This window comes from Ascaphus truei, chromosome 5 (assembly GCF_040206685.1).
Source record: "Ascaphus truei isolate aAscTru1 chromosome 5, aAscTru1.hap1, whole genome shotgun sequence".
Taxonomy (NCBI): domain Eukaryota; kingdom Metazoa; phylum Chordata; class Amphibia; order Anura; family Ascaphidae; genus Ascaphus; species Ascaphus truei.
In genome coordinates this window covers 112,068,133-112,095,691 of record NC_134487.1, presented here as the reverse complement: position 1 = coordinate 112,095,691, position 27,559 = coordinate 112,068,133, and the positions used below count along the sequence as shown (strand labels likewise).

Sequence of the window (27,559 nt, the reverse complement as noted above, 5' to 3'; positions counted from 1 at the left end):
GATGGTGTATTTATACGGTAATGACTCACATTAGAGTACGCCCACTTTCAACACCTGTACCTCGCCGCCATGCATAAAAGGTTACACACTTTGCAAAGCCCACCACTCGATGATCTTTATCTGAACTTGCCCTTGTCCAGATACTGCATTGTGCCACCTGCTTCCATGGAGCAACCCCGATTCTACGGACGCAGGAACCTACTCGCCTCTGCCGTGCCTGTCCGATTCAGCAATGTGCAGGCATTGTTACACAAAGCGATATTATCCATCGAAATCCCTCTATTAGCCGTTTTCTTTTCTGAGGAAAAACAAAAAGAAAAGTTTTACTGTAATGGTCTAAAGAAGTTCCCAGCCAGTCCCACCAATAATTTTCTCGGGGGGCGTCTCCTGTTCACATGCGCAAGCGCTTACCGTCAATTTAATGACGCTACTTTCTATAGCCTTCCGAAGGTCCATAAGAACAAACAACCACCCCCAGGTAAACCCATAGTCTCTGGGATTGGAAACCTGACAGAAAAAGCGAGTGCATATGTGGACAAGATCCTGAGACCATTTTTTAACACCTTACCCTCATTCATTAAAGACACTAAAGATGTTCTCACCAAGTTGGATGGGATTTCAGTGGCAGGTGACTGCATTCTGGCTACTTTGGACGTGGAGGGACTTTACTCAAGCATTAGGCATGAACAGGGAATACAGTCAACCACTTTCTTAGCACACGCAGCCAGCACCATCTAAAACACAATAGTTTCACAGTGGGATTACTGCAATTTGTCCTGCAAAGGAATTATTTTTGGTTCAACAAAACCATCTATCACCAGATACAGGGCACAGCCATGGGCACAAAAGGTGCCCCTACATATGCAAACCTGTATCTGGGATGGTGGGAATCAACAGTAGTATTCTCCGAGGAACTCAAATATTACACCACATTTGTGGAAATCTGGCTGCGCTTCATTGATGACGTGCTATTAGTGTGGCATGGGTCTGAGGCCATGCTTAAACAATTTATTGAGACTCTTAACAAAAACAACCTAAACCTTCGCCTGACCCTTGAGTATAGTCCCAAACAAATTAGATTTCTCGATTTATTGATTACTAAGGGTGACAACGGCATCCTTGAAACAACAATATATCGGAAAAAGACAGCCACAAACAGAATCCTTTTAGCCAGCAGTCATCACCCCAAGTCCCTTATCAGGGGAATACCGGTGGGACAATTTCTTCGTCTTAGGAGAAATTGTAGTAATGATAAAGACTTTGAAGACAAAGCACGGGACATGAAGGATCGGTTCACTGCTAGGGGATATAGTCAGAAAATCATCAAGAGGGCTTACAAGTGGGCTAAACACAAAGCCAGATCTGAACTGGTCAAGGACAAAATAATAAAGCCAGAACAAAAAACAGTGAGATTTATAGGCACCTTCAACAGACAATGGAAGGTGGCCAGGGAAGTCCTATTGAAACACTGGCACATCCTAAGGTCAGACGAAGATCTATGTGACTCCATACCATCTTATCCAGCCATGGTCAGTAGACGGGCAAAAAATCTTAGAGATCACCTGGTCCACAGCCACTACAATGTGTCAACACCCAGGGCCAGCTGGCTACCACCCCGTGTCAATGGCAGATTTAATTGTCAAAGATGTAAAGCTTGCCAACACATGACAGTATCAAAAACCTTCAGTAATCATGACAATACGAAACATTTCAATATAAGCAAATTCATCAATTGCAATACAACAGGAGTGATCTACATGGGAACGTGTAAGTGTGGGAAAAAGTACGTGGGAAAAACACGCCGCCCTTTAAAAACACGTATCCTGGAACATGTGGGATCTATCCGGAATAAATTGGACACCCCTGTGGCTAACCATGAGAACAAGTGTCAGCAGGGAGATCTGAAAGCCATATCATTTATGGGGATAGATCAATTCTCCCCAGGTATTAGACGGGGGGACTGGGACAATGAATTACTCAAGATCGAGTCCAGATGGATCTATACATTGGGAACACTAAGTCCATCAGGACTGAATGAAGGCTTTGTTTTCACCCCCTTTATATAACTTATGGATCTTGGATACAAAGTGAATTAACCCATCAGACACCATTATCCCATCAACTACACCATTTACACATTTTTACATTTGTTTCATGCATTTCATATCGTTTGTTTTTTAGTTTTTTTGTTTTGTTTTCTGAAGTCATATATACATAGGGACTCATGTAAGCTACTAGTGAGCCTTCAATACTATTTAATACAAGCACAGATAAGACAGAGACCATCAGTGTGCATTTCATTCATTTATTTATTTATTGCATCAAATCAATGGAAGACAGTGTATTTCAAGGGTATAGTCTATATCAGATATACCACTACTATCATTAGTGACTAACCATCACCAATCAATGAATTCTAAATTCTATTCACACTAACCCCTACCCAATGTGAGCATTTACAACAGTAATGTATCACACATACACAAATGAATCTAGCCACAGATACTCAGCCCACAAATGCTGTGCAATTAGATACACATTTTGCAACACATTTTGGGCATATGAGTCTGGCTAAACAGTTGCTATCAGTCACAGACCACACACAGTGCACTCTCGGCAGTGGGATATATCATCTGATCTGTACTAGCAACGAAGGGGTTAAGTGTTTAACACAGACATTTTCACAGTGACTATATAAACCTACCTCCACACACAGGGACCTCCCCTTACATGCCCTGAAGAAGCGTTCACACGTGAAACGTGCGCGTCGGCCACCTACCTACTGCACACGCGGGAAGCTTTCATTTTGAATATAGCCTTGTATGGGAATTGCCCCACGCTATTGTACAAACAGCTACCCCCTGTGTATATTGAGTACTGGATCGTGCATGTACTATTTCATTGTGGGATCCTTATGCCCCGGGGGGCCATTTATCAGTCCACCTACTAGCTAGGCATGTCCTCGAGCATATCAGCGCTGATATACCCATGATCAGCGCTGATATAGGGGACTATGCGGTAACCAGTCAGACCTGTTCTATTTCCACCTGGTAAAAGGTATATATATGTTGTCTATTGAGGGGGGGGTGGGGTGGATCACGGGTCTCCGTGACCTAACCTCACTATATTTACCTCCCGCTGATAACATATGCTTAACCAGCTGTGAGCACTGGCAAGTTCAGGACACACACACAGCGTTTCCTGGCTGTCTCCTGAGCAGTATCATAAGTGATCTGAGTTGTGAGTTATTTTTTCAAGCCTGTCTGGTTTTGATTATTGCATTAGAGTGAACTCTCAGACTATTGGTACGGCAGGAGTTTCTTAAACCCTCATATCATTGTGGTGGCTATACAACAATATACCCACTTGCACACTCCAGTATCCCGTTTATTAAGGGTTATTTATCTGCGTGTGCTGGGGGACTGCATTTACTACATACACCGCACCTACCTGAGGTAAAAGAACTGTTTTCAACAGCTGCTATTGATAGACCACGAGGACACAGTCTCCGGCAGGAGTGTATATGTGTCTTTACTAGCACTAGCGTTGCATGTATATGCTGCCTTTAGAATTATTCTAAATACATTTCCACAGTGATCTGCACATGCTGCTTACAGATTATCCACAATACACCCTCTGCAACGACAGTACTATAGTGGTTCTATATCAGTGCCTTACTTATGCCATATGATCTCACACCAAAACCTCAAAGTATTTATACCTTACTGATTGAGGTTTTTTGGTTAGACCAAACACCCACAATACGGGGATTCAATTTATAGGTTCGACTCCCGCACCACATGCTAGAGTGTGTTAATGTGCACACTATACAAAGTCTACCTACACAGCGCGTTACTACATACGCCCTGATACATCTTTATTGAGACACACTTTGCCTAGTGGGTTTAAACGGCCCCTCCACCTATATCATTAGGTAGTTATCAACATAGTACTAGATCCCAAAATCTATTAGGGATCTCCATATGTACATCTACCCACCTACCCATAGATGGGTTACATATGATACAGTCAAGTGCTGTTGATTACTATTTAATTGTATTTTAACCCCCCTTTTTTTATTCATTGGATATCAATAAAGTCTTTTTAACTTTATAATTACACATATAGTGGTGAAAGAGTGCTTGAAGACTGGGTTCCTTTTTCTTCTGTGTACACCTATGTTCCCACCCAGTCAGCACCTCACTCTGGTTCATTAAAATTATAGCTGTGCGGGTGTTCTCTTTACGTGTAGCACATGCGCAAGCTCCTACCGTCGATGTAATGACACGCATACTGTATGCGTTTCAAGAAGGTTCCAATGCACATGCGCCTAGCGTTCCACCAATTGTTCAGTATCTGCAGTACAGTACTGTAGAATCCGCTCAGCCAATGATATTGCTTACAGGAGAATCGCTTGACTTTTGAATCGCACCGATATTGATACTGTATTGTCAAAATAAAAAAAACACAGAAAATAATACGGCAACAATACTCACCATAGAATTTCCCATTCAGCTGGCGCCGGCGCCGGTCCACTGCCAGTCCAGTGTTCTTGATCATCCACGTCGATAGTTTGCAGCGGGACTAGTCCACCTGTAGTCAGCTGATGAGGCTGGAAATTGCTTAGGTACATGCAAGCTTGATCGAAACTGCACACGAAATCCGGCTCAGGCTCAGGGTTGTCACTGACGGTGGGACCGTTATTGGAAGCCGGTGCTGGTGCATTGCTTGGCAGCGACTGTCGTTTCTTAGTTGTTTTTAACATGACCCTTTGCCTTTTGCCGTCTGCAGGATCATAGATACAGGAAAAAGCCGGTGATACACACCATTACCCTCCAACAAATTGTGGCTCAATACGATAAAAATAGGGATCGCTACATAACCTTTTCCTTATTGCACGCTTCCACGTATGAGGAGCTGGTGAAAATTTGTAAAAGTCATAGTTTTCGATAAAATACTGATAAATTTGAACAACTGTTGCCATCTTATCATCTGTTGCATTAATCGCGGCCCATATCAAATACGCGTAACTTCTGTCGGGTTTTTGGAAAACGGGCTGCACTTGAACACTCATGGCGGGCGGCGGGTCTCTGGAGAACACTTTTACCGAAACTGGTCTTTGTCTTTCTTTAATATGAAAAGCCTAAATTGATACATTTTTGCAACCTCTTCCTTCAGTCTCAAGGCCAAGTTACAATAGCACACTGTGGTATCTTTTTTAAACGAAATACCTGCAAGTCGACACATTACTGAAGCGCATGCGCATTACAATTCATGAATATCTGCCATCTGGTGGACACGCGAAGAATTGCAACCTATTAAATCCGAACCATTCTCAATAAACGCATCAACCGCGCGTCAACCGCGCATGACCCGTGACTGAGAATGCAAAATGAATGCGGCATGCTCCAGGTGAAGTGCGTCGCATTCCAGGAAAAAGCCAGGGAAAAACCGGCGATGTGTTAGACTCAGATGAGCCGCAGCAGTACCAAACATCCTGGTACTCTTTTCGGCATGCAATTCCAGCCGCGACCGCTACGAAGTATTCTGAGAACTTGGCCCTGAAAAGTCGGGACTTAGAAAAATTCTCGCCTTGAAATTTCTGATGCTAGCTCGCGTCTATTTCTCCCGGAGCATCTTTTGGTCAGTTCAAATTTGCCGCTGCTGTCTTGGCGCTTAGAATCTCTGGAGCTGATTGGCTGCTAGGTTTTTTATATGATTTCAGTCCCACACCCGCTGGGCTAGACTCCTCAGGGACTGGATCCAGACAAATTGTTGCCTGATTGCCCTTATTCATGCCAGGACGTGGGAACTCAAGCATAACTCCGGTACTCCGCTCTCCCTAACTCTTTGACATCTCTGAGACTTTCAAGTCCGGGACCCGAGCAGACTCAGCAGCACCAAGCCTGGTGGCCATCTGGTCTCTCAAAACCAGGGACTTGGAAATTCCCCAGCTCATATACAGTGCATAAAACATATATACCTTTAAACACCATGAATAAAAATCTCACAAAATTCTTCGAAGTCCCTCGTCCCCTAGGATCTATTGAAAAGACGTGCCCGTTCATTTTCAGAGCTCCTAGACCTTCCTATAAGAAGTTTACTAAAAAGTTGCTTCAAATAACGCTTAGGTTAAGTTTCAGAGTTGCGCCTATTGTAACGAAGCTGGTCTTTGAAATAATTTCACTCTCGCAACCACATGGATGGTTGGAGACACTCCGAGCCCCGTTACCGGGTCCGGGTGTTTGAGGCATATACTGCGGGTCACTCCCCCTAAACCAGGGACCCCTCACTATACCCGGGATATGCGTATCCCTATGTCTACTTTTACCATTCTGGTTTGTGCTGAAGCAGGGCATTCTGGCGGTAAGCCGCGTAATTGCTTTCCAGGCAGGACTTTGGTCTGTTTCTACATGTACCTGGGAATCTGACTCGGCTCCCAGATACATTTTTGCGGTGGCCAGACATTCTGGTCCCTCTCTAGCTAGACACAATCTGAAAACACTTTTACCACAAAGTCCACCCTGATACTCATGGCCTGAGAATTTCCACTGGTTAGCACTCCTTGAAAGGCAAAAGACACAGAAACGTGTTATCGTTGGATATTTTAAAAACAATGCATGGCAGTACATATACAACAGTCAGGCCCAATAGCTGACACTCTAGGACCCCAAAACATGGATCAGGGGCAACAAAGTGGGCTTGACCTTTATTAGTGAGCCTGGTTACCCCCTCACATCACAAATACACATTAACCCCCAAAAAGAACATTAAAAAGACATTGTAAAGATATTACTATAATAAATATCTGTAGTGAACAGATTAAACCCTCATCCTCCCCAGGAGGACTAATAACCCAACCCAGGGAAATTTCCCCCATCACCCAAACCACTAACCCAAAAAAGATCTCCCCCCATCCTCACAGTAATGGACAATTGTCCTAAAAGCTAAATGTGGCTACTGGGATTTTTGCCCATTGAAAAGTATAACACAATATACATTACATAAAATATACTTTACAATAAATACAGTAATACAATAATCAAACTCTACCCATTAAATCCATTGTGTGACACTATGCTTAATGAAGCCTTCAAAGGGGGCCTAGATACCCACAATGCCAATCAATGAAGACCCTAAATAAATAGAAGTACTTACACCTGCCGGAATGAAGGCCGTGCTCCTACACTGGGGCACCATCATATCCATTCAATCAAGTAACCCCACCAACCCTGCTACCCCCAATAAAATAACCCTCCATACACACAGCAATTGACAATATCCCTATTAACCAAGCACTAGTCATTAAATCCATAGGTTGGCACAGTGCCTACCTAATCCATCATCAGGGGCATAGATGCCCACATTGTCAATCAATGAACACCTTAAATAAATAAAATAATTACTTGCCGATGAAGGCTCATCCTCCTCATCCTCTGATGTATCATCATATCCATCAATAAAGGAGTGATGCCCAACCATCAAAATAAATCCAAAAAACAATCCATGTCAGAAGGCACAAAATAAAATAAAAACAATCAGAAAAAAAAATCCAAAAACAATAAAAAATAATCCTTATCTGATTACACAAAAAAAATAGATCCAGTTTTATGAAAATAAGTACTTCAAGTTGCCTGTAAAGAAGTCTTTGGTGAGTTCTTATCTTTTCTTTATTTATTTATTTTCTTCTTTTTGAAGATGTTGACTCGTCATCCACTTCCTGCCAAATGAGACATGACAGGCCTTATATAAGGCATGTGATGCCACATTTGACACTCACATGGTACAATATATCCACCAATTGGTTGATGGATTTACCATGTGATTCCTTTCCTTTTTTGTGTGCTCATATTTTGGGGAATCACCCTTTAAGGTGATTTCACAGTTTTCCTGGTAAAACATTTTATAAATGATAATAATTATCATCATTTATTTTAAGTACCAATATATTCCACAGCGTGTTGAAGTGGTGTACAGATATTTGATAATTACATAAACAGAGTTACATACAAATACAAATAAGGACAAACATGCAGACAAACATGTAGCTGGTCACCAATAGGGTTGGAGGTGTAGGAAGGGGGATTTGGATATTAGAGGTATGCCAGATAGACTTCCTTGAAAAGGTGAACTTTTAGGAAGTTTTTAAATGTCTGAATGCTGGGGAAGAGTCTGATTGTACAGTACATGGTACGGAAATCCAGAGAAAGGAGAAAGTATGGGATAAGTCTTGTGAGAGATAGAAAGGCAAGAGGAAAGACAGATGCCATGGGCAGAATGTAGTGGTATTTAGGTATGTATTTGGGGATGAGGGCTGAGGTTTAAGGGGGGTAGCATCTTTAAGAGCTTTGTAAATCAGAGCTAGGGTTTTACATTTGATTCTAGGTGATATAGGAAGCAAGTGTAGGGATTTGTATAGAGGAGCAGAAGTAGTAGAGCAGTGAGTGAGGTAGATGAGTCTGGCAGCAGCATGTTTTATGGATTTGAGTTGGAATAGGCTGAGTAGGAGACTGTCAGCCTGGAGAAGGTTGCAGTAGTCAGGGTAGGACATGATGAATGAGTGAATTATGATTTTAGTTTCCCCATCAGTGATAAAAGGGTGTTGTTTAGAGATATTTTGGAGCTGGAGTGGGACTAAATGTAAGGAGTGAAGGAGAGATCAGAGTCAAGGATGACCCCTAGACGGAGGTCTTGTGGTGTTGATGAGATTGTGGTGTTATTGACAGTCAGGGTCACCAACAGAAAACTTGGAGCCCAGGGCCAATTAAAGGAGCAGCCCCCCCTTAATCCCCCATTAACCCTTCCCCCCCGTGCACTGGTGGTCTTTGAGGGGGGAGAATGAGATATGGACCTGGGGTGGTTAGGAGGAGAGAGAAGGCGATTAAGGCCTAGATGGGATAGTTATAGACCTGGGAGAGGGGAGAAGAAAGGGGGAGATTGGGAGGGGGAAGAGAGAGAGGAAGTGGGAAGTGAGAGAGGGGGCAAGATAGAGAGATAGATGGCAAGAGAGACACAGAGGGAGAGGAGAGAGACAGACATGGGGGGAGAGAGACAGACAGAGGGGAAAGAGGAGTCCACTGCCTACCTGCGGCCCTTGAGGATTGAGGGGGCCTGTGGAGGGGGCCTGTATACAGTAGCTGCTTGCTGGAGGGTGCCTGTCAGGGGAGTCTTCCTTCCACCTGCAGCATCCTGTATCAGCCAGACACCTCTATGTCAACCTCCAGCAGGCCCCCACTGCAATACATTCGGCAGGCCCCCTCTTCAATGTTTGCTAGCAGTGAGCTGGGCCCCTTTAATCACTGGGCCTGGGACAGGAGTCCTATCTGTCCCTTCTGTCAACGGCCCTGTTGACAGTGAGAGAGTTTGGGCATAGAGGTGGCAATAGAGGTGAACTAGAGAATTAGTTCTATTTTAATCAAGATACGGTTCATGTAATGGTGGGACATTCAGGAGGAGATTGCAGAGAGACATTTGGTGAGCTGGTATATGAGAGTGAGGGAGAGGTCAGGAGATGAAGGATGCATTTTGGCTTTTATTAACATACAAATTATACTGAAAGCCAAAAGATTGTATTAGTTCATCAACAGAGGAGGTGTAGAGTGAGAAGAGCAGAGGGTTAAGGACAGAGCCTTGTGGAACCCCAACAGAGAGAAGGAGTGAAGGCGAGGAGACACAATAGAGGGAAACATTGAAGGACCAGTGGATAGGTAGGACATAAACCGGGAGAAGGTCATGTCACAGAGACTAGAGAGTGTTCAGGAGAAGGGGTTGATCAATAGTTTCGAAAGGCAACAGAGAGATCCAGGAGAATTAGTAAGGAGAGGTGACCTTTAGATTTAGCTGTGAGTAGGTTATTGACCTGTTTTGACCTTTTGAACTGTTGACTACTACAGTACATCAAGTGTTTTAACGTACATTATTACCCCTAAATAGTCACTATAAAATATATTTGGAATACATACAATGACCAAAAAAATGTATACAGAAATGATTCTGAAAACAATGCACCTATACAACAAGGAATACACAATCACAGGAATATAATGGTAACTTCGGCAAGGGGGCATCCAGGTGACACTCTGCTGCATTAGGTATCATGCTCAAGGGAAGTCAAAGGTCAGAACTGAGTACGTACTGTACACTAAAATATATAGAGCATTGTTCGTCTTCTTTTGAGCATTTCACTGTTCTGTCTCCATTCTCTTTATAATCTTTCCATATTATGGTTTATTCACAGTGAAGCTATTTTTCTGTTGGATGAGATCAGTCTGGAAAATAATAAATTATCTGCGGCAGAGGTCAAGAATATTCTGTACCAAAAGCATGACATTTGAGTGTCAGAGTGCAGCATCAGACTAATGAGATGTGATTTGGGCTGAACTTTTGGACTTGTGATGTAACCTAAAATTTGTTGCTATACCTGACAATAAATGTAACTTGACATTACAAAATATTCCTGTTCTTACCCCAATCAATTTTTGTTATTTTTGAAGAGCCCATGCAAAAATTAAAAGAGTAGAACACATGAATTAAACCGGAGAACAGTTTGGGGATGTAATCTTTTCAGATCAAACTGTTGCCCTGGAATGATTCTCCACTATGTCATTATGCAAAAAAAGGATTGATCCCTGAAACAGAGACCTAAGCATTTACTTAAACTTCATGTGTAGTGCAATCTGTAGACTTGGCCAAGGATCTACAGAATATTTATCTTTTAAAGTAACCTACCTTTTGTTTCAGTGTTGTGAACAATACTTGAACTATATCTTAACATGAGCCGATCCCATATCCTCAATTTAAGGGCTATACACTCTTCTATCCCTCCTTACATCTCAACCCTAATTTCTCACTATACGCCATCCCAACTCTTTTGTTCTGCTCAAGGATGTCCTCACTCTACTCATTTTGTATCTACAGCCCTCTCCCACCTTAAACCTTCCTCACTCATTGCCCAACACCCCTGGATGCCCTTCCCCCAACATCTGACTAGCACCCTCTCTATCCAAGTTTAAGAGACCCATCTTAAAACACACCTCTTTAATGAAGCATATGGGTGGATCGGTAGCTAATACTATATACCTCATACATTGACCGGGGCCCCTTGCAGACACACTTACCATAACACCCACCTACTGTCTCTGTACGTTCTTCCTACTTGCCACTTAGATTGTAAGATCTTCGGGGGAAGAACTCCTTTTCCTAATGTTACTTTTATGTCTGAAACGCTTATTGCCATTATGTGTTATGTTATTATGTTTTATATATATTACTGCTGTGAAGGGATATGTACATAGATGGCACTTTATAAATAAAGATATAATACATACATTTGCCATCTACTGTAGCAGTGCACCTTTTTTTGTTCATCAGTAGGTATCATGGATAAAGCCTACTTCAAGGTGGTCATTATACAGTAGCTCAGGTGACAGAACCTTACATTTCTGAGCACTTTCCATCTGCTCACTGGTTCTTTCAGGATAATAGCCCAAACTATAGTGCATCTGCAAGTTTCATAAAGGGCAGAATACATGCAGAGTAAGTTATTTCTACTTTATATGTATTTTTTAATTAAATATTGTTTAGTTTTGGGTCACTAATAACAATAACTTTACTGTATTTGTCTAAATAATTATAGATCCCCTGATATTAAGCCAATCAATTTGTTCTGTATGTGTTAAAGCAGTATCATCGAAAATATGTGAAGCCACCCAACACAGATTAATGATGAGACAGGTGATTCCCGTGTGAGTCCGGGGGACCCCGCTGAACTGCGGTACCAACCTTGTGCCCAAAAAAACACAAAGGCCAATACTTTTAAATAAATACAGCCCCTCTAACCCCCACCGCCCCCTAACACATACAGTACAATAATGGGCAAAATTACTATTATCCACATATGGATAATAGAGCATTTGCCCATTTAAAATACATTAAGCAGCATAAATAAAGTAAATAAAACTTGCACTCACCCCTGCCAGGCTGCCACGATGAAGGCCGTCCTCATCCTCAGCACCGTCCATGTCCTCCGTTGCCACAAACAATACAATTAAAAAAAGACAATCTAATGTCCCCTATCCCCTTTTATTAATTTTTTTTAATAGTGTGTGGGAGCAGGGGGTCTCCTGAGCTGAATCGCTATGATTTCTGGCTCAGGAACCCCCTGCTTCCCGAGTTACATGCCTCAGTCTGGGGCATCGGATGCCAGTGTAGCCGACATTTTTAAAGTGTCCACGTCACGTGATGCGGGAGATTTAAAAGCATAGGGGATACCACCACCCCATAACGGGGCTTGTATCTAATGAAGTAGGGGGTCAGCTCAGGAGACCCCCTGTTCATGTACACTATTATTAAAATGTATTTTTATACTGCACAATCGCCTGTAAGAGCAATGCAGTGAGACACAGCGTCTCCATGCAGCTCTTATAGGCTGCTTTTTTTTCTCAGCTATCGTGCTGTAGAAATTACAGCCCGATAGCAGGGGGAAAAAAACAGCTTGCGCGATGTGGCATTTTTTTTATCGCACATACAGAACCAAAATGGGCTTCACTTATTATTGCATCCTATGTTTAGCTTCATTTTTTTAAGTACTGTACGATCACAAAAGGCATATACGAACGCAAAAGCTCACTGCTTAGTGTATAGCCCCTTAAATATTTATTTGTAAGTGTACAGAACACAATGTACACTACTGTATTCAATTCTGCTATACAGTACATAAATTATGGACCTCCCTATGGTCTACTTTAAGCCTAAACCACAGCTACAGTAACTGACTATCTGCTCTGAACTACAATATGCTTTTGGAAATTGCTGACAACGCATCTACAAGTGATGTAGTGTAAATGATTTATTCAGATTATCTATTTTCTTATTAAAAGACAGAAAGAGGGAATATGGTGTGAATGCCAGTGTTGTTTAAAGGTTATTCACACATGGTACTAAGGAATCAATTCACAAGCAGAAAGCTGACAGAGTCATAATGACTATGCGCAAAGCACTGATTAATGATTAATACACAGGTAGAGGACAATTAACACCCAGCTAAATAAGGGGTAACATGGGGGTGGGACGGTGGGGGTAAAAAGTGCCAACCAGACAAGTGTGGGGGCATTCTGATACTTCCTCCAGTTACAGTGTGTGGTGAGTAGGCTCTTGCCTGAGAAGGTAAAGGGATGAGCGACATCATTATTGCAGCTTGTTGTTTTGTGTAACACAACTTCAGTGATACAGGTTATTTTTACCTTTTTATATAACTTAGAGTTACCCAGTTTCTGAGCAGTTAAGTGCTAAAGTACTGTTCATTTTTTTTCAATGACACTATATCAGTGTTTCCCACCAGTGTGTGCTGTTACTGTATGAAACCAATACATTTGATATCAACTTCAAAGGAGCATTCTCTTTGTAAAAAAAGTATGTATTACTCCCACACCTTAGGTGGGTTGCAGCAGGTCTCCGGAGCTGAATTACCATGGTTTAACTCCGGTGAACCCCTGCTTTAAACCTAATCTAAACAAAAAAAAGTGTAATTTTTTAAATCCAGTGGTTACTCTACTTTAACCTCAACCCTTTCAAGCCCATAATGCTTGATAAATTATCAAAGTGGTGATTAAACTCTAATCTGTTAGGCTAACTGTTGTATACCATTTTACAGCATTTATTGAAGTTAACTGTATTACATTTACTGCACCAAGTAATAAAATAAAATATGTCATTCACATCTTGTGTGCAACTTTCCCATCAAAGTAACCAAGCTACTCTATAGTATCAAGTTTTGTTTGCTTATGGACATAGCCACAGATTACAAAATCGCAGCTCACACTACGAAGAGATTGGTATGGGGGGAGCGATAGCGAACCATGGGCCTCATGCAGTAAGCGTCGATTATGTGAAATCGGCAATCTTACCGATTAGTCATGTTATTGGCGATTTTTCCTCTCCGTATGCAGTAAGTACCGAATACATTCCAAATCAACCCGAAAACAAATCCGCCCACTCTCACGATGATTATCCGATCACACACAGGTGTATCGGCGTGCGTGGCGGGGTGCTAATAGGTTGCCCAATCACAAATCTTGCTGAATCAGGCGAAACAAGCATGTTTTTGATTGCGCGCCATATTTAAAGGCAACGTGTACTGCTAATCATTCTCTGTATTGTTGGGAGTGAGAGAGAGAGAGACGCACAGAGCTGGACGATTGAAGATTTGCATATTGACTGAGAGACTTGTTGTGTATTGGGTGAGCTTTGTCCTTTGTTGTTTTGTTTACATCTTTGTCTTGTTTTATATGTGGAAGTGTTTCGTGTGATTGCCTGTACATTTCTTGTCTGTTTTTTGTGAGTGCTGGAAGTATGCCCGCAAAGCGTGGGAAGAGTGATGCCGGTGGGAGTGGGAGTGCTACTCGTGCGAGTACGCGTCGGAGTGAACGTACTGTTCAGGGGAGTGATGTTGCTGAGAGTGAGAGTGGTGTTGCAGGGAGTGGGAGTGCTGGTGCTGCGAGTGGTGTTGCTGGGAGTGGGAGTGCTGTTGCTGGGAGTGGGAGTGCTGTTGCTGGGAGTGGGAGTGCTGTTGCTGGGAGTGGGAGTGCTGGGAGTGCTGGTGCTAGGAGTGTGAGTGCTGTTGCTAGGAGTGGGAATGCTGGTGCTAGGAGTGGGAGTGCTGGTGCTAGGAGTGGGAGTGCTGGTGCTAGGAGTGGGAGTGCTGGTGCTGGGAGTGCTGCTGGTGGCGCAGTTGCAGATGGGGTGGATGGTGGTGGCGTGCTTGCTGGTGGGCAGCTTTTGGAGGCTCTTCCATTGGAAGAAGGAGAGTCCAGTCAGCACCAGCCAAGCTCTGACCCTAAACCTGCTCGGAAGAAACGTGTGGAGAAGCCACGTAATCCTCGCTTCAATGACCAGGAAAATACAGCTCTTGTCACTGGCATTCTGGAGCACTATGACAGTATATATGGACATTTACTAGGTAAGTGTACCTTTACATTTATTATTCAAATACATGTGATCCTAGGTCATCTGAGTTTTGTTCATATGCAAATATGGGTTCACAATATCTTTCTATGTTAATTAGTCTGGAAACACAGCTTTTTATCATGCCTTACAAGGACAACTAAACACAGGCGGTCAATTTGCCATAACTGCATACAATATGAATGCAAGCTTGCTTACATGTATAGGTTTAGTAGTGAATGCTCATGTGCTTCACATATTACACCTAAAACAGCATGTTTGCTATCTCTTGGAACAGCTAGCAGTGTAGGAAACTGGTGCTTATATTATTATTAATTTACCTCATATATTTTATATGTTTTTCAAGGGCGGACAAGTTCAGCAAGCAGAAAAGAGATGTGGGACACAATAGTCATTGGTGTCAATGCGTGTGGGAATCATGTGAGGGACAAGCGGAGTTGTCACAAGAGATTTGATGATATTAGGTCCAAATTGAAAAAGAAAATACAACACCAACGCGTGCATGCTACTGGCACTGGAGGTGGGCCCACACCACAACGTCTCATATTAAGTCCATTGGAGGAGCTGCTTCGGGCAAAATTACTTCCCGTCGTCGTGGAAGGCTTACCTGGTGACCGTGATATAGGAATTTACCCCTCACAATTTCCACCAGGTGAGAAATATTACTGTACTAGGCGTGTCGTTGCTTACAGTTATTTTGCATAGTTACACTGCTTTTTATACTGTCTTCACAATATAAGCATACCTGCATCTATATATGTATATGTCTGATTCTGTATATATATATATCTCAAAATAGACATATATGTTGTAGTCCTACTAAAAGCAGTAACTAATATAGCACGTGCCATTGCGTGCTCATTTACATGTGAATTCCCAAAATGCATTGCTGCAGTGGAAGCAATTGATGGTGGGCGAAGATGGGGAACAACAGAGTAGTACACATGTGTAACACATGTTAATCAGAAATTATTACTAGCTACAGGTACAGAACAGAAATATGTAGAATATTATTGTGTATTTTATTTATTTTACTCCGACAAACATGACATTACTGCCTATTTTAAGCATGCATCAAATATATTGCATGCAACGGCCTACAAACATCACTTGCACTAACACATCTATAGTTGTTTATGAAAAGGTCCATTTTTACTTTAACTCATATACAGACAGCATAATGAGGCACACGTATCATATTTTATGTCATTGTTTTCATAACTTAAAAACTGCACACGACTATTTAGCTCATCTACCATTGTGTTAAAGCAGCTGCAATTAATATCTCATCACAGCATACACTTCAACAGAGGGGGTGGGGTTCAGCACACACACTAATTACAGCCTCATTTTAGGGTCAACTTAGTTCACACCATTTTCACCTGTTTCAAGTCATTGAAAGGTGTGGCTGATTAGGCTTTTTGGGGAAGGGAAAACCGTTATTACAACCTGACTAGCACAACTGAAGTTAATCACACACATTTGAAAGCTTCACTTTAGCTACTAAATGCCCCAACAACTCATTACTTATCAAACCGTACGTCACACATTAGTTCACTCATATCTATAGTTGAACTACTACTATCAACGACACATTATCACACACTGCATGTGTTGTCTTGTTTAGTCACAGCCACATTCATGTGTGCCACATCTTATATTAATGTACCACACATATCCTCTACCAAAAACAACACTTTGTGCAATATGACCACCTTCATGATAACCATTGTGAATGGTCATCTCATGATAGTTATGTACATTATGATACTGATATCACTACACAACATATGATTTTTATGTTCAAATTTAATCTATTTATCCTCACGCATTACTGCAGGAACATAGTATGTTTTATGTTAGGGAACTCAAAAGTTCTAAGTACACAGGCATGTACATTGTTATTACAACTATTTATGTTCACTTTCACACACACATTTTGGGTTAAGGAAATGATGCTGTTAGGTACTCATAAATACAGAAAATACAATAACTGTTTGTTCAATATTTACACATGTAAATGTAAAACTTATGTTATTGTTATATATAGTTGCCCCTGAAGAACATGTGTCACCTGAGACTGAACAAGTGTCTTCACCTGGGTCAGCCAGCTCAACACACCTAGAAGGTGAGTGTATCAGTTGGTGGCCATATAATATGTGCTCTTCTATATGTTATGTTGTCATGTTCATTATTTGTTTTGCACATCTTCTTTAAATAGGATTACTTAGTGTCAGTGAAAATGAAGTGTAAGCCAACTTGTATTGTGTTAGTGATGTTAACTATCATGTAGGAGTTGTGAGTTTACAGCAAGTTTTCATTCACTCATATTTCATACTGAGTCCAAACATTATTCTTAAGTCAAGGTAGTTTTTAATGTGAGGTTATAAAACGTATGGAAACATGTTAGTTGTTACTTATGACACAGTACAATTACATAGTAACACAGCAGAGATTAACATGCCATTTAATAATGTGTACATTTATTTGTAGAACATGATGAAGAGGATTATGATGATGATGATGATGATGATGATGCCGCCGCCGCCGCCATAGACACACAAATACAAGCAAGTGACCATGAAGAGGTTCCAATTGAAACTGTTTTACCGCCAAAACGTCCAGCAAATACCACATATGATGCAATTGTAGCTTCTGAGGGAAAAATTGTGGAAGCAGAAAATCGTCGCCATTCTGACCTGATGACAGTGCTGGAAAGGATGATTGCACTGCAGGAAGAAACAGTTTCACAATTGGCACATCTCCACAGAGTCTTCATTGAAGTGCCTAAACAGTTGCAAAAAATCAACACCTCATTCGAAGCATTAGTTGTTCAGCAAACACAAGCTAATTACTGGAGAATGACTAATGTACCACAATTCAACACCTCACAGCCAGGATCTGTTCATGCAGGTCAGTTTTCACCACATTCATCTGATATTCATTCACCAGGCCCAAATGTTACCGGTCAAGTAGCAGACATTGCTGTGCAGGTTCCTGACGACATCCTACCGCTGCCATCTGTACAAATTCAGCAGCTGACACCTACAAAGGAGGCCACAAAAAGAAAACACAAGCAGTTACTACTGACCAGTTTTTGGTCAAAAACAACAAAAGACACACATGAAACAGACCAACCATCACTTGTGCAGTGTCTACCAACTTGCTCACATGTGTCAGTGGGCACAAGCCCTGTCCGTGAACAGTCACTACCCAAAAGCCCTGTAGGTGAGTCACTGCCCAAAAGCCCTGTAGGTGAATCGCTGCCCAAAAGCCCTGTAGGTGAATCGCTGCCCAAAAGCCCTGTAGGTGAGTCACTGGCCACAAGCCCTGTAGGTGAGTCACTGGCCACAAGCCCCGTAGGTGAACAGTCACTGCCCAAAAGTCCTGAAGGTGAGTCACTGGCCACAAGCCCTGCCCGTGAAGTGCCAGAGGCCACTCAAAGTGGCTCTGTTGTGCCTAAAGTTGGTGGCAAAAGAAAAAGGAAAACTCAAGAGACAACAAGCAGGCCTGTTACTCGCTCGCAAAAGGAACAAAAAAAATAAATGTTATAATTCAGAAAATATGTCTTTGGCCTTGTTTTGTTGACTTCAGATTATCTAATTACTATTGTATGTATGCTGAAGACTGTGTTGTTTCCAAACTTTCAAGTATGTTTTTGTACACGTGAAGTTTTGGAAATGTTAACACTCCTAATTAATGAATAGTGTTATAAATATTTATGTTTTAATCGTCTGTTCAGTAATGGTCCACCAGGAGCCAGTTGCTAAGTTTAGAGAAGCTGCCATTGACTTTGCAGCAAAACATTGCATTTGGGTGTGTTAATTGATGTAATCATTGCATGTGCATATTATTTTCATGCAATTATAAAAGCACCTATTTAACTGCAAACATCTTTCTTGTACGTGTACAGCAGGATTTTGTGTTAAATATTACTTACCTTTGGTGGCCATTGTAATGTTGTCCTTTAATCATTTATGTGTTCTTGTTTCAAGAACATCTCTGAATTGATACTAATATATATGTAGTATGTATTGATATATGCACACACACACACACAGACACACACTGTGTGTGTGTGTGTGTGTGTGTGTGTATATATAGTACTATCTAAACTGGTATAGATGTATTTACAAAAAACATACACTTCATGCTTCCTTGTGAAAACACACTATTTTAATAATACAGGCCTAATGTTTGACAACTATACTAAGTGTGAGCCTCTAACATTATTGGGTGCAAACAAATGTTTATTACTTAATTCACTCATGTTTATCACCATTTAAATAGGTTTCATACAAGGCCTACTTACTGCCATCAATATGTTGTGTGTACTCCTGCAATATGAAAAAAAAAAAAAAAGATACATTATATATATATATATATATATATATATATATATATATATATATATATATATATACATATATATACATATATATATATATATTTTTTTATGAGAGAGATATAATTATATATATATAGATACACACGTATTTAAACTCATGCAGACAGGTAGTTAACCAGAATTTCAAATACACACAAATGTATGTGGGAAAAAAACATTTCATTTTGCAGGTGTGTGTATTTACTGATATGGCTGTCTAAGCACTATTTTCACACACTGCTCTTTGTTATTTTGCAAGAAAACTCAATGTTACTGAAATAAGTGTAGGAATGTTTTCACAAACGAGATAAAAAAATGATACATGTTTTTCCCACATTCGCCTATCACTAACCACAAAACTTAAACCAATTAAAAGGACACATCCAATTGGCCTTTGAAATAAGGAGTAAAAGTAGTTACTTTTGTTGACCTTGAAAACGAAACACAGGAATTTGTTAGCCATTGAGCAGAATCATTTTGATGAGCAAAGAAGACAGAACTGCACACATCTTTTGTGCTACTCTGACATGGCTGATGAATTCGTTAACAATATGAATCCCCTCTTAGGTTATAAGTACATGGTTTCCGAAGCAATTTTAAACAGTCGCGGACACAAAGCAAGCACACGCCAAATCTATGATTTGATTCGAGCTAAATATCCTTATTACCAAGACCGTAGGCATGCGCGGAATTTTAATTCCTCAATAAGATTCACTTTATCAACTAATGACTTTTTTGAACGTGTGCAGGATAAGCTAGAACACACCTATGGTTTCTGGAAGATTGCAAAGGAAAAGCATTTTACCCTGAAAGAGGGCACATATATTGTTGTGAAAGGCATATTTATTCCTAATGCCAATAGCAATGGATCCGCTACTACTGTTCCGTGTGAATCGATACCTGCTGCAATATCTGCACCCTCCATTCCTGAAACCCACATTGTACAACAACAAAAGTACTATGATTATGTACCAAGCCTTTCAGCTGAAAATGCATTGGAATGGGAACAAGAAGAAATGAACCTACCTCCCGACCAATTGTTTGAAGAAAGCAGTGGCGATTCCTATGAGCGCTTCATGGAGGAGATGTGTGTCATACTGGATTCAGCGGGTGGGTCAAGCGTGGATGAAAATGCCTTGCATTTCTGGAGCGACCAGTTGCAGCCAGACGAACAGTTAATTCTAGAAGAATGGTAAATATAACAACCGTTATGCGTTGACTGTGCGTTTAAATGTTTATTTTTTTTTTATTTTTTTAACCACCATTTTCCCTTCCAATGCGTGGATACAGCGTAACATTGCAGACTGCATAACATGTAGCGATCACAAAGAAATTGTTGCCGAATACAATATAGTATAACCTGAAAGAGTAGTACACATTGCTGACGGAATAAATATACGTACTTTCCTATCACTTTAAACATATTAGCAAAATTTTACCATAACTCTAACACATACCTGTTTTGTTATCATGCTACATCTACAACATTTAAAAGCGGGTCCACCACGTATGACGTGGGACCCTTGTCATGGCCCAAGGCGTCCTTAAAAAGGATTACGGATGTAAGTCCCGCCCCCAAGAGACGTGCGCGCCTCAAAACCTATTGGCTGTTATGTTTTGTTATAGTAACGGTAACTGCAGTGTGTCATGTGTGCGGCTCAGTGTTTGTAGGCGTCAACTGGGCGTTAGCTGAATGTTAATTGAGAGGGAGGAGTGTTAGCGTGCGTTTCACGCTGGTTTAACATGACGTCACACGTATTGCATTTGCGCATTGTGTTATCGGCCGTCCTTTCTGTCCAAACACGTCTGTTTAAAAAGAATACAGATGTACTCGTTTAGAACGAATGTAGTTTCGTATTCATTGTATTTGAAATAAAGATTTTATGTTTAATGGTATTTTCAAGATGTATTGAACGCACAACGTACGCTTTGTTTTGCGCATGCGCTAACAGTTAGTGCAGCCAAGCGTGAAGTGCGTGCGCACACTAAGATGTGCGCGCACATTTTTCAGTATACAGGCAACGTTCACATCATATACATAGTTATGCCTGCTACAAATTTAAAGAAACATTACATACTGATGTACACTTGTACTTCTAACATATAAGTGAGTGACGTGTGTATGTACACAATCATATAGAGCTGTGTAATGCGTTGTCACGGATACATATATAGTAAGGTGCCATATTTGACCATCATGTGTTTGCTGTATTTCAGAGATGTCGGGGAAGATACAATCGGATCAATGTATGATTTCAGAAGAGTCTACCTTTATATGAGATGATTGTGAGGAGGAGCCACCGACTACTATACTACATATGGAACTAATTTTATATTGCTTGCAGCGCTTATTAACAAACAATTAAAAATGTGATACCCTTATGCCTATATTGCATAAGCACTTAATTAACATAATGATGTTGCAAAATAGTGCCTCATGAATTTTTATTGAGTGTTCTTTAATGACTACTATCATTTTATGGCATGGTGTGTTTTATATATAACAACCATTCCCACTCTGCTAACACATTTGTGAATTCTATTGTGTAATGGAACGTATGACTGTCGAAACTATGTAATAATAATAATAATAATTATAATATGAGCATGTTCATGTATAGCGCTGCTAGTTGTACACAGCGCTTTACAGACACATTTTTCAGGCTGAGGTCCCTGGCCCGTGGAACTTACAATGTATTTTTTGCCGCCTGAGGCACAGGGAGATAAAGTGACTTACCCAAGGTCACAAGGAGCCGACACCGGGAATTGAACCAGACTCCCCTGCTTCAAAATCTCAGTGCCAGTGTGTGTCTTTACTCACTGAGCCACTCCTTCTCCCAATGTAAAGGACACTTACAACCAACTAGCCATTTCTTGTTAAAAATCTCTTGTTACATGGGTATGTTGATAAAAATGGTTTGGGACTGTAGCAAATAATGTTATTGGCCAGATGTTGTGGTCCCCTACAATGCATGATGTTCTGATTATGACATCAACATCATGTAATGAAGTACGTTTCTGTGTATATTTCATTAACCTAACTAACTATAGTTTACTGTGTTTATTAAACGTTCTAAAAATACATAGTATAGTCAATATGATGATATAAGCTACCATAATAAAGCTGGTGTTATCATTTGTCGGTGTTATACATGGATCCTACACAAATTGATACAGACACAAACAGTTGTCTTACAAAGTGTGTCTATGCTAATGTGCACGTGATTGACGTTACAATTGTGACAATACTTGATAATTATCATCATGATAATGATGAAGTGACGTGATTTATCTTGCAAAAATATTACCAACATTGTCATATTGGTAAATTATAAATGCTAAATGACAGTAACATTAGTGACAAATTTGTCTTCTCTGTTAACAGTTTAACACTTGGTACATGTAGGACACATCCACACACGTGTGACTTATACATACACATGTCACAAATGTAAATTAATGTTGACTATTAATTCCTAGCATTACAAAACACCAACATTGCTAAATATAAGATGTAGTACGCATTGTTGTGATTGCAGGCATTCATGCATGGAGTGTTATGATCAGTCAATTTCATCCGTGATGAATGATCTCCCGTAAGTAAAGAAATAACTACAGTTATCCCCTTGTCTCCAAACACCTCTATATTACATGAATGGAATTTATAAGGAAACATACATAAAATGTGATGAAATGGGAGTAATCATTTTCTAATACAATGCACATGAAAGCTCAAGAGTAGCTAAATGCATATACATGATACAGAAAGTACATATATGTAACATTTGTGTTTAAACCAATATGTTGGGTTTTGACTTCAAATAATTATAGGAAGATTGATGTAGGCACATCTTATGAGAGATGTCAGCAAATATACATACCATGATCAGTCATACTGGAGATATACCTATAATGCAAAGGAACAATATATAAATTGCAAACATTGACATGCCATCTTCAGTACCGTAAACAACACAGCAAAGTGTGTATTTGGTGTTAAATGTGCAACACCATGTATATTTCATGACATTCAAAATGTAAATCAGGCTGGTGTACACATCATATGGATGTACATGTTACACTGCACCAATAACATTGTATGTAAGCATACTAGAAGCATGAATGAGTATGGGCATAATATGTGTATTGTGTTAGCATAAGGAACAACACAATGCTAAAATATTAGTGCTTTGTTACCCCAGTTGTATTCACATACACACAACTAAAGTAAAATTGAAGAGGGATTATATAACCTGTGCAACAATAACATACCGGTGCCACATCCCTTTGTGCACACAGCAGAGAGAAGAAAGGTGTGCAACCCATATTCATCTGTGTCCTACCAGAAGGGTATATAAAAAAACCTTATTGTTAAGATAACATAATGTAAGTATAAAAGTAGAACTTGGAACATATATGTTTGTACTTACAAGAAAAAAATGAATTGATGAGATTCTGGCGTGTCTGGCCACCACTGGCTGTTTGTTCATTTTCAGCAGCTACATGGGTGGGATGCTCGTCTACCACAGGCTCAGCTAGGTCTGACTGTACATTGTGCCTCAGTGCAACATTGTGCAAAATGCAACAGGCAAGGATAATATCAAACACTTTTTGAGGCTTGTATAGAAGAGCCCCACCAGTTCTGTCCAGACACCTAAATCTGGTCTTGAGTAGGCCAAATGTCCTCTCTATAACAGATCTTGTAGATATATGGGCTGCATTGTACCTGTCCTCTGCTTCAGTTTGAGGGTTTAGCACCGGAGTCAAGAGCCACGGCCTAATTCCGTATCCTGAGTCACCTATAATGAATGGAGCACACATAAGCTGACATTAGTGATCAAATTGTACAATGCCAACATTCCTAAATAAAAATGTGTTTTGTGTTATAACATGTAAATGTGTACTCACCCAGCAGCCAACCATGTTCAAAATGTCCCTCTTCGAACGCATGGAAGACTGAAGAGTTCCTCAGGATGGAGGAATCGTGACTGGAACCAGGGAATTTGGGTACCACATGCATTATCCTCATCGTCGCATCACATACCACCTGTACATTGAGTGAATGGTAGTGCTTCCGATTGCGGTACACATGCTCACTCTGACTAGGTGCAATCAAAGCAACATGTGTGCAATCGATTGCACCCAGCACACATGGTATCCCTGCTATATTATAAAAGCCAGTCCTGACTTCCAGCCACTCTGTCGCCTCTGTAGGAAAATGAATATAATTCCTAGCGCGTCTATTGAGTGCATAGAGAAACTGGGTCAAGGCCCGCGAGAATGTAGATTGCGAGACCCCGCCCACTATGCCCACAGTTGTCTGGTATGACGCGGAAGCAAGATAATGTAATGAGCACAGCATTTTAACAAGCCCAGGGACTGCACGACCTCTGGCTGTGAAAAAATCTAAATCTCCCCTTATCTCCTGATAAAGAGTTAAGATTGCTGCTGAACTCAAACGATAGCGACTTACAATCTCCTCCTCACTCATCCCATCTAACAGGGTTCTCTCCCTGTACAGACGCGGACGAGGCACAACTTGTCTCCTCTGTCTTCTCCTCTGATCTCCTGTCCCTCTCCCTGTCTCTGTCGTATCCGCGTGACTGTCCCTGTCACTGTCACTGTCCCTCGGTGTGTCCCTCCCTTGCCCTATATGATTGTCTTCATCATCAAGCATGTCATAGAAAAGAATGTTCCTCCGTCTCCTAAACAATCTCAACATTTTGAAATGAGTAGCTGTGAATGATCAGGTAATGGGCGTCCTTTAAATAGGTATGTGATGATGTCAGGTGACATAGTAAAATGCAAGGTGTTACATTAACATAATAAAGTACTTCTGTGGCAAGCTGTGTGCAGTTCTTGTTATAAGTATTTGTTGTGTGTATTCTGCAGGGAATGATGATATTTGGCAATGATGTGACGTGAACCTTTGTAGAAACATTGCTTGCAAATAAATAGTTGCATGTGCAATGCATGTAACACTTGTGAACGCAACAGTCAGTCATGTAATTTGACAAAAAGGCTGAGATTGACGTGGGAAAAGTTTTGTGTAACATGTGTAATTAGGCATGTTATTGTGACATGTTGACAACAATGAATAGTCGTGTGCATATGCATGCATTTCTGTAAGGAGGATAGTTGGTATAGAATGAGTTAACAAGGTGTCCCAATGATGAATTACTGTACATGTGTGTATAAGTTAGGTTGAAGTGCTTGTAATGCTACGGTTACAATGTAAACATGCAATGTGATTGAGCGTCCAATAAGTGACGTCATGAAAATAGGGAGGACCCAAAACTAGATGTAAACATGAGAATTTAGATGTACATGAACGTTTAAAGATGCGTGTCACATTACAAGCATTGTGTAATGTAAAGGAAGATGAATATACGGTGTATGTGTGACATGTGTGACATGTGTAACATCATGTAAATAATTGTCGCTCAGTTCAGTAAAATGTGTGATATGATGTGAGGTTCTCCTTTAAGAGTTGAGTATAGTATTTTCCCTTGGCACATCATCACATGATGAGTAATGTGACCCGCAAATGCTGCAAACATGTAAAAGTATAATGTTATGCAAATAATACACGTCAGCTGTGACACAATGCAGGGAATGCCCCCACACTGTAATGCAAATGATGTTTGTATTGTGAGCAATGAAACGTAAACAGTACTATACTGTTATACGTCCCCGCTCCATTGACTCCATTGATGTACAGAAGTTTTTTTTTTCTAAGTGCCGTTGCGGCAGCCTTAGCGATCGTTCTCCCCTCCAAACTGCCAACTTTAGTTGGCGGGAGAAATTGGCCATAACATCTCAATTTCGTAGTGCCGATCAGGCCCGATAAGCTGTTTTTTTTTGTTGAATCCAGCCGATTTAAAAAAGTGGCGATCAGTGGCGAAAACAGGCTTATCGGCAGCCGACTGGCCATAACAAAATAATCGGCTCCGAAACCTGGCGAAATGAAGCACTTATCGGCGCTTACTGAATCTCAAACCAAATTTTGGCTATAAAATGGTGATAATTCCCTTATCAACGCTTACTGCATGAGGCCCCATGGCCCATGGACTTCATAAGGCAATCACATCCTTCCTCTATCTGCAGTGGGTACCCTGTATTAACTAAATGACCCTTTTTCAAGAGATATATAGGTATTTCACTGTGTATTTTTTTAGCACTCCTTTTGACACACACGCACACATATATAAATATATATATATACAGTGGTCGACAAATCACCAAAAAATCTACTCGCCGAACAAAAAAATCTACTCGCCACCTAGTACAAAATGTGTGCTGTTTGGGCCAATAGGAGCTCGCCACGATGTTAAATCCACTTGCCCGGGGCGTGCAAATGTATAGGTTTGCCGAACACTGTATATATATATATATATATATATATATATATATATATACAGATGAAAAGAGAAGAAAGAAAAAGTGTCCCACTAAAAGCACTCAAGCAAAATTATGATGAAAAAATGTTTATTTATGAACATGGAAAACAGTAAAAAGATACAAAGTTAAAACAATCCCCAAAGGATCCCTATAGCTGTAAGAAATACAAGATGTCAAAGCAATATTGTAGTCCTAAATAAATATATAATGAGAACAGAATATTGCTACTCAGGGGAAAAAAATAGTCAACTCCTGAGATATATAAAGACCGGCCAGTCAAAAATGTATTATTCAGTCAGCTGTATGCTGTGAACTGTTGACTGCTAATAATGATAATTGCCAAAACAGCACCACCTAGGTCACCAAGGAAACAAATGAATAACATGAGATCACCACTAATGAAATGAAAAAATCATAGTATATACCTGCAGATCATCATGAAAATAATATCCTTGTTTTAAAGTCCTAAGATGGGATGAAAGGCAAAAAATCTGTAATATTGTAGCAGATAGAGTTTACAGCCGATGCGGGGGATCCAAGGGGAATACACACAAAGACAAGCCCAACGCGGCGTTTCGCACCCTTTGCGTGTGTGTGTGTGTGTGTGTCAAAAGGAGTGCTACTGGGCATGGCTAATTATATAAAACAAGAAACAAAGAAGTCCAGAGCAGCATCCAAAGTGACAAAAATACATATATTTAAATATAAATACATATATATATATAGTGGTAATTTGTGGGGGGGTGGTTCTTAGAGCTTGCTGGGTATCTGTGTGTTTGTTAACTTTGTCCAGCTGGTCTCAGCTGTTTT

The 27,559-nt window shown here is 40.6% G+C and overlaps 1 protein-coding gene across 1 annotated transcript; it reads left to right on the top strand.

Annotated features, from left to right (window-relative positions):
• Positions 1-836: 836 nt before the first annotated feature.
• Positions 837-18,578, top strand: LOC142494663 (uncharacterized). Its single transcript, XM_075599096.1, has 3 exons — positions 837-1,944; positions 17,012-17,089; positions 17,455-18,578. Exons 1-3 carry the CDS (start codon positions 837-839, stop codon positions 18,504-18,506), a joined length of 2,238 nt encoding a protein of 745 aa, XP_075455211.1. The 3' UTR covers positions 18,507-18,578.
• Positions 18,579-27,559: the final 8,981 nt, after the last annotated feature.

What these genes read in the sequence shown, in the direction of transcription:
- LOC142494663 (XM_075599096.1), top strand. Translation starts at nt 837, where the DNA reads ATGGGCACAAAAGGTGCCCCTACATATGCAAACCTGTATCTGGGATGG. An exon ending in GATAGATCAATTCTCCCCAG is followed by an intron (nt 1,945 to 17,011) that starts GTATTAGACGGG and finishes TGTTATATATAG; the next exon opens with TTGCCCCTGAAGAACATGTG. An exon ending in CAGCTCAACACACCTAGAAG is followed by an intron (nt 17,090 to 17,454) that starts GTGAGTGTATCA and finishes ATTTATTTGTAG; the next exon opens with AACATGATGAAGAGGATTAT.